The sequence below is a fragment of the Lipotes vexillifer genome, unplaced genomic scaffold (assembly GCF_000442215.2).
Source record: "Lipotes vexillifer unplaced genomic scaffold, Lipotes_vexillifer_v1.1 scaffold3384, whole genome shotgun sequence".
NCBI classification, from domain to species: domain Eukaryota; kingdom Metazoa; phylum Chordata; class Mammalia; order Artiodactyla; family Lipotidae; genus Lipotes; species Lipotes vexillifer.
Genome location: NW_006770713.1, coordinates 276,450 through 285,428, shown reverse-complemented (window position 1 = coordinate 285,428; position 8,979 = coordinate 276,450). Strand labels below are relative to the sequence as shown.

The 8,979-nt window shown below is 44.3% G+C and overlaps 1 protein-coding gene across 1 annotated transcript in view; it reads right to left on the bottom strand.

The window, feature by feature from the left end:
• Positions 1–8,918, bottom strand: part of LOC103071511 (protein SEC13 homolog) — a 15,403-nt gene extending 6,485 nt beyond the window's left edge. Inside the window, 3 exon segments of the mRNA XM_082930976.1 lie at positions 6,105–6,149; positions 7,234–7,268; positions 8,911–8,918. Of these exon segments, the coding sequence (XP_082787102.1) occupies positions 6,105–6,149; positions 7,234–7,245 (57 nt within the window). The 5' untranslated portion in view covers positions 7,246–7,268; positions 8,911–8,918.
• Between the last annotated feature and the right edge of the window lie 61 nt (positions 8,919–8,979).

Here is an 8,979-nt window from a genome sequence, read left to right as displayed (position 1 = left end):
AAAAGATGATCCAGGACCTCAGAAAAAGAAGGGGGGCAAAGATCGAGAAGATGCAAGAATTGTTTAACAAAGAACTAGAAGAATTAAAGAACAAACAAACAGAGATGAACAATATAATAACTGAAATGGAAAATACACTAGAAGGACTCAATAGCAGAATAACTGAGGCAGAAGAACGGATAAGTGACCTGGAAGACAGAATGGTGGAATTCACTGCTGCAGAACAGAATAAAGAAAAAAGAATGAAAAGAAATGAAGACAGCCTAAGGGACCTCTGGGACAACATTAAACACGACAACATTCGCATGATAGGGGTCCCAGAAGGAGAAGAGAGACAGAAAGGACCTGAGAAAATATTTGAAGAGATTATAGTCGAAAACTTGCCTAACATGGGAAAGGAAATAGCCACCCAAGTCCAGGAAGCACAGAGAGTCCCAGGCAGGACAAACCCAAGGAGACACCTGCCAAGACACATAGTAATCAAATTGGCAAGAATTCAAGACAAAGAAAAATTATTGAAAGCCGCAAGGGAAAAACAACAAATAACATACAAGGGAACCTCCATAAGGTTAAGAGCTGAATTCTTGGCAGCAACTCTACAAGCAAGAAGGGAGTGGCATGACATATTTAAAGTGATGAAAGGGAACAACCTACAACCAACATTACTCTACCCAGCAAGGATCTCATTCAGATTCGACAGAGAAATCAAAAGCTTTACAGACAAGCAAAAGCTAAGAGAATTCAGCACCACCGAACCAGCTCTACAGCAAATGCTAAAGGAACTTCTCTAAGTGGGAAACACAAGAGAAGAAAAGGACCTACAAAAAAACCCCACAACAATTAAGAAAATGGTCATGGGAACATACATGTCGATAATTACCTTAAACGTGAATGGATTAAATGCTCCAACCAAAAGACACAGGCTCACTGAATGGATACAAAAACAAGACCCATATATATGCTGCCTACAAGAGACCCACTTCACACCTAGGGACACGTACAGACTGACAGTGACGGGATGGAAAAAGATATTCCATGCAAATGGAAATCAAAAGAAAGCTGGAGTAGCAATACTCATATCAGATAAAATGGACTTCAAAATAAAGAATGTTACAAGAGACAAGGAAGGACACTACATAATGATCAAGGGATCAATCCAAGAAGAAGATATAACAATTATAAATATATATGCGCCCAACATAGGAGCACCTCAATACATAAGGCAACTGCTAACAGCTATAAAAGAGGAAATCGACAGTAACACAATAACAGTGGGGGACTTTAACACCTCACTTACACCAATGGACAGATAATCCAGACAGAAAATTAATAAGGAAACACAAGCTTTAAATGACACAACAGACCGGACAGATTTCGCTGATATTCATAGGACATTCCATTCAAAAACAGCAGATTACACTTTCTTCTCAAGTGCACATGGAACATTCTCCAGGACAGATCACATCTTGGGTCACAAATCGAACCTCCGTAAATTTAAGAAAATTGAAATCATATCAAGCATCTTTTCTGACCACAACGCTATGAGTTAGAAATCAATTACAGGGGAAAAAAACCGTAAAAAACAGAAACACATAGAGGTTAAACAATACGTTATTAAGTAACCAAGAGATCACTGAAGAAATCAAAGAGGAAATCAAAATATACCTACAGACAAATGACAATGAAAACACAACGATCCAAAACCTACTGGATGCAGCAAAAGCAGTTCTAAGAGGGACGTTTATAGCTATACAAGGCTACCTCAAGAAACAACAAACATCTCAAATAAACAATCTAACCTTACACCTAAAGGAACTAGAGAAAGAAGAACAAACAAAACCCAAAGGTAGTAGAAGGAAAGAAATCGTAAAGATCAGAGCAGAAATAAATGAAATAGAAACAAAGAAAACAACAGCAAAGATCAATAAAACTAAAAGCTGATTGATTCTCTGATAAGATAAAATTGATAAACCAGTAGCCAGACTCATCAAGAAAAAGAGGGAGAGGACTCAAATCAATAAACTTAGAAATACAAAAGGAGAAGTTACAACAGACTCCACAGAAATGCAAAGCATCCTAAGAGACAACTACAAGCAACTCCATGCCAATAAAATGGACAACCTGGAAGAAATGGACAAATTCTTAGAAAGGTATAACCTTGCAAGACTCAACCAGGAAGAAAGAGAAAATATGAACAGACCAATCACAAGTAATGAAATTTTAACTGTGATTAAAAATCTTCCAACAGGGCTTCCCTGGTGGTGCAGTGGTTGAGAGTCCGCCTGCCGATGAAGGGAACACGGGTTCGTGCCCCGGTCTGGGAAGATTCCACATGCCGCGGAGCGGCTAGGCAAAGGAACCATGGCCGCTGAGCCTGCGCGTCCGGAGCCTGCGCTCCGCAGTGGGAGAGGCCACAACAGTGAGAGGCCTGCGTACCGCAAAAAGAAAAAAATCTTCCAACAAACAAAAGTCCAGGACCAGATGGCTTCACAGGTGAATTCTGTCAAACATTTAGAGAAGAGCTAACATCCATCCTTCTCAAATTCTTCCAAAAATCTGCAAAGGAAGGAACACTCCCAAACTCATTCTATGAGGCCACCATCACCCTGATACCAAAACCAGACAAAGATACTACAAAAAAATTACAGACTAATATCCCTCACGAATACAGATGCAAAAATCCTCAACAAAATACCTGCAAACAGAATCCAACAACACATTAAAAGGATCATACACCATGATCAAGTGGGATTTATCCCAGGGATGTAAGGATTCTTCAACACACGCAAATCAATCAATATGATCCACCATATTAACAAACTGAGAAAGAAATGCCATGTGATCATCTCAGTAGATGCAGAAAACACTTTTGACCAAATTCAACACCCATTTATGATAAAAACTCTCCAGAAAGTGGGCAGAGAGGGAACATACCTCAACATAATGAAGGCCATATACGACAAACCCACGGCAAACATCATTCTCAATGGTGAAAAACTGAATGCACCTCCTCTAAGATCAGGAACAAGACAAGGATGTCCACTCTCGCCACTATTATTCAGCATAGTTTTGGAAGTCCTAGCCACGGCAATCAGAGAAGAAAAAGAAATAAAAGGAATACAGATTGGAAAAGACGAAGTAAAACTGTCACCGTTTGCAGATGACGTGATACTATACACAGAGAATCCTAAAGACGCCACCAGAAAACTAGTAGAGCTAATCAATGAATTTGGTAAAGTTGCAGGATACAAAAGTAATGCACAGAAATCTCTTGCATTCCTATACACTAATGATGAGGAATCTGAAAGAGAAATTAAGGAAACACTCCCATTTACCACTGCAACAAAAAGAATAAAATACCTAGGAATAAACTGACCTAGGGAGATGAAAGACCTGCATGCAGAAAACTATAAGACACTGATGAAAGAAATTAAAGATGATACACACAGATGGAGAGATATAGCATGTTCTTAGATTGGAAGAATCAATATTGTGAAAATGACTGTGCTACCCAAAGCAATCTACAGATTCAATGCAATCCCTATCAAACTACCAATGGCATTTTTTACAGAACTAGAACAAAAAAAATCTTAAAATTTGTATGCAGACACAAATGACCCCGAATAGCCAAAGTGCTCTTGAGGGAAAAAAACAGAGCTGGAGGAATCAGACTCGCTGACTTCAGACTATACTACAAAGCTACAGTAATCAAGACAATATGGTACTGGCACAAAAACAGAAATATAGATCAACAGAACAGGATAGAAAGCCCAGAGATAAACCCACGCACCTATGGTCAACTAATCTATGACAAAGGAGGCAAGGAAATGCAATGGAGAAAAGACAGTCTCTTCAATAAGTGCTGCTGGGCAAAATGGACAGCTACATGTAAAAGAATGAAATTAGAACACTCCCTAACACCATACACCAAAATAAACTCAAAATGGATTACAGATCTAAATGTAAGATCAGACACTATAAAACTCTTAGAGGAAAACATAGGAAGAACACGCTGACATAAATCACAGCAAGATCTTTTTTGATCCACCTCCTAGAGTAACGGAAGTAAAACCAAAAATAAACAAATGGGACCTAATGAAACTTCAAAGCTTTTGCATAGCAAAGGAAACTACAAACAAGACAAAAAGACAACCCTCAGAATGGGAGAGAATATTTGCAAATGAATCAACAGACAAAGGATTAATTTCCAAAATACATAAACAGCTCATGCAGCTCAATTTTAAAAAACAAACAACCCAATCCAAAAAATGGGCAGAAGACCTAAATAGACATTTCGCTAAAGAAGACATACAGATGGCCAAGAAGCACATGCAAAGCTGCTCAACATCACTAATTATTAGAGAAATGCAAATCAAAACTACAGTGAGGTATCACCTCACACCACTGAGAATGGGCATCATCAGAAAATCTCGAAACAACAAATGTTGGAGAGGGTGTGGAGAAAAGGGAACCCTCTTGCACTGCTGGTGGGAATGTAAACGGATACAGCCACTATGGAGAACAGTATGGAGGTTCCTTAAAAAACTAAAAATAGAATTACCATATGACCCAGCAATCCCACTACTGGGCATATACCCAGAGAAAACCATATTTCAAAAAGATACATGCAGGGATTCCCTGGCGGCGCAGTGGTTGAGAGTCCGCCTGCCGATGCAGGGGACACGGGTTCGTGCCCTGGTCCGGGAAGATCCCACATGCCGCGGAGAGGCTGGGCCCGTGAGCCATGGCCGCTGAGCCTGCTCGTCCGGAGCCTGTGCTCCACAATGGGAGAGGCCACAACAGTGAGAGGCCCGCGACCCGCAAAAAAAAAAAAAAAAAGATACATGCACCCCAACGTTCACTGCAGCACTATTTACAATAGCCAGGTCATGGAAGCAACCTAAATGCCCATCAACAGGCGAATGCAAAAGAATCTGTACAATGGAATAGTACTCAGCCATAAAAAGGAACGAAATTGGGTCATCTGTAGAGATGTGGATGGATCTAGAGACTGTCATACAGAGTGAAGTCAGAAAGAGAAAAACAAATATCGTATACTACCGCATACATGTGGAACCTAGAAAAATGGTACACATGAACCGGTTTGCAGGGCAGAAATAGAGACACAGGGGTAGAGAACAAACGTATGGACACCAAGGGGGGGAAAGCGGCAGCAGGGGGGTGGTGGTGGGATGCATTGGGAGATTGGGATTGACATGTATACACAAATATGTATAAAATGGATAACTAATGAGAACTTGCTGTATAAAAAAATAAATAAAATAAAATTCAAAAAACAAAAAAGAGACTGACTAGGGATCTCAGACTGGATCTTCTTACCCAGGGTGCCACGCTGTCTCCAAGGAGGTGTGGTCTCACAGCTAGAACACACATGACCCCACCCAGGGAACATACAATTCTGAGACCAGGCAGCCCCTCAGAAGCCCAAAAGCAACTGCTGGTGGGAAGGATGTGATGGCAGGATGCCTGGGATGAAATGCTGTAGGCTGACTGACCTGGGTCCTGTTCAAAGGCTACCTGGACTCCTTGCACTGCAAGAAGCAGAGTCCACATCTTTGCTGCTGGAGACTTTAACCTCTGGACCTTCTCCCACAGCCCTGTCCTTGTACACCAAACCCTATGTTTGCCTCACAGGAAACGCCTTGAGTTAATGACTTCTGGTTCAAAGAGTACTGTCTGGCCTGCTGTGTGTGCCGGTCCTACCTGGCTCTGCCTTTGTATTGAGTCATTTTCCTATTTTCTTCTTCCCTTTCCAATGGGGCTAAGAAGTGACAGCAGGAGGAATATAGGTGGGAAGACTAATTCAAACCACTGCACCCACTTCCATCCCATCCCAGAGACGGTTACTTTTTTGGCCAGGAGACCGAGGACCTTGAGCTACAAATTGTTTCCAGGTTTCTCCTGCCGTACAGTGACCAGACTATCACAGCCCTGCCAACTCAGAGGGCACTGCTGGGACACTGACCATACCCCTCAGGTTACAGCCTAACTGGCAAAGGCTGCAAAGCCACAGTGGATTCATAAACGATCAACAGAAATGCCCATGTCCACAGCATGTGAGGAAGTGCTAAAGGAATACTTACAATCATGTCCTCATGGGAAGTATCCACAGTGTTAATTACTGACACCTAGAACCAAAGATATTGTTGGTAAATGCACTGACAGTAGTTAGAATGCAATCATCTCATTGAATCCACTGATCAATTTTAAAGTTCTTGACTGCATCTGTTCATTCATTCATTCATTCATTCATTCAACGTTCACTCTAAGTGCCTTCATTTTGCCAAGCACTGTGCCAGGGACTGGAGATGCAGACACGAAAAAGAGGTACTTCTTGCCCCTGAGAAGCCTGCACATAAGTAACCCCAACAAGGCAAGATAAATACTTTAATGGTGGTTAACATGTGCTATAGCAGTCTGAGGGGCTGGTGGTGGTAGGCATAAACTGGGCTCAGATGATGAGGAATTTGCCAGGTGGCACAGGGGAAAAAAAGTACAGTCAAATCAGAGGGCAAAACATGAGCAAAGAAGGGCGGATGGCGGCATGAGCGGTCCTGGCTACGTTTGAGGTTGAAGAGGGACCCTGAGGGAGCTATGGCTGGGGTTCCTTCCTGGATGACAGAGCCTCTGATGTTCCAGGCAGGTTTTTTGCACAACAGGGTTAACACTTAACACTAATTGATTCAACTGATTCTCCTGAGGCTGCTCCCTGGTACACCATCTGTGACAGAGCCCAGTTTATAGGGCTGGAACAGAGCTGCCGTGGTCACCACCTTCCTACCCATTCTCTGAGGTGCAGCTCAAATTACGCTGCCCGCCCCCCCATCTTGAAGATTCCCAGATTCCCACTGGCTGGAGCAGCTCAAATTACGCTGCCCGCCCCCCCATCTTGAAGATTCCCAGATTCCCCAACTGGCTGGACTCCTCTGAATATCAACACTGAATGTCTACCACACTTTACACTCTTTCTTCTCCCAACTAGAAGGTGAGCTCCCTGGAGCCAGGGTCGGTGTCATTGGCCGTTCTGAATCCTCTCAAATCACCCAGTACAGTGCTTTGCAACCAGAAGGAACTCAGTGACTATCTGCTGAATGAATAAGTAAATGAACAAAAATGCACAGCTTTACTTTGTTCAACTACTATTCTCTCAAAACTCTTGGGATAGAAAAGGGTCGGAAAAGGAGGTTTCAGACTGGAAATGATATTTCTTACCGTTTCCCCCATTTCACCTTTTTCCAGCACAAGCCCTGCAGGTATAAAGTCTGACCTGATTTTTCAGAAAGGTGGATACTAGAAGAGGATGGCTGCAAAGCAGTTCAAAAGGTACATGTCAAGTAAGCAGAGGTTCTCTCACCAAAGTCTAGATGCCCTACAAAGCAGGCCCCCGAGGTCTGCAAAGGCAAGTAAGGAAGATAAAGAGAAGCATCTCCTACGTGTGCCAAGCTGTCCGGGTTACAAAGTACTCTCACATGTGCACTGGGAAGGCTGAAGGGCGGAGTTCATCACAGCTGTCCGATGGGCTAAGGAGATGAAGCCCAGGGAATACAAAGCACCTGCTCAAGTCACAGAGTGAGTTAAAGGTGGAGCTCGGAGAAGAGCCCCACCCGCTAACTCCCAGCCCACAAAGCTTTCCACTTGACTAGGCTGCCCATCTAGTTGTTACATCCAATTCCCTAACTCAATGGCTGAGGGCTAAGCAGAGGCAGGAAGAAAGCTCACTGATAGTTTCGTCCTAGCTCGCCAGAGGACCTTGGAGATAACCAGCATTTATCTTGAACCACTCTGACGCACCAACCAGGATTGATGAACAAGTGCTTTTTCTTTTTTTTTTAAAGCTCCTTAAAAAAAAAGTCCCTCCTCCTAAGCACCTCAAGATGTATGGTCTTCCTCAAGTAGTAAAAGACAGCCCTCAAAACAATTAAGCTCTTCAGAATTACTTAATGAGTTAAAAACTCATTTAAAAAGAGCGGAGTGTCAGGGTGTGAGAGACCCCAACTCTACTTAGCAGCTGAAGAATCAGAGACCAAAAAAACCCCGAGAAATTTAAAACCCAGTGCCCTGCAAAGCAAGAACCAAACCCAGCGTCCAGACTTCTGGGTTCACCCACGTTTCCTCAAAAACCCTGGCACAGCCATTTTCCCGAGAGCACCGGCTTACTGAACCCCCCCTCTGTGCCAGGCTCAGGCCAGATGCTTCCACCCATTAGTTCCCACTGGCGGTCATTCACTGGATGAGTTAAGTGTGGAGTGAATGTACACTGTGGATACCACAGAGATTTAAAAACCGGAGCCCCTGCATCACAGGGGCATTCAGCTCATCCTTACATCAGTTTCCTGAAGTGCCCGTCATACCTCGGGGCCCTGGGCTAAGCACCCGTTCCACAGACATCTCTGCTGGGAGAGGCGGGAGGTGGGAGAAGGGAATGGTTGTGAGGGTTTGAATCTCAGCTCTGCCACTTGTTCCCTGTGCAAGAGGCTTCACCTCTCTGAACCTCCAGCTTCCTCATGTGTCAAAGGTCGATAATAACAGCCCCGACTTCACGGGGCTGTTAGTAGGCTGAGATTAGGAACAATGCTTAGAACCTACTAAGGGCTCAGGCCACAGTAGCTCCAACGGTGTTTGGGGTTTTGTTTTCAATTGTTGGGGAAAGAGAAGGAAAAGAAGCAGCAGGAGACGCGGCCCGCAGAGTTCTGGGAGGTTCCGCGGCCTCCGCCTGGCCTCCCCCTCCGAAAGGTCCGGACGGGCAGGGCCAGAGACCCCCAGACCCGAAGCGGTGCGGGAGAGCTGAACGGCCCCAACTCGGGGCCTGAACCTTAGCGCGGCGAAGAACCCAGGAGGGCCGCGACTACGGCCAGAACTCCGCTCGGCGACCCCGGCCCCAGCACTCACCATGGTTGCGGCGGCGACGGCGGCAGCGACAGCGCCAGGCCTCGGACGTGGCAGGTCCCGGCGGCGCCT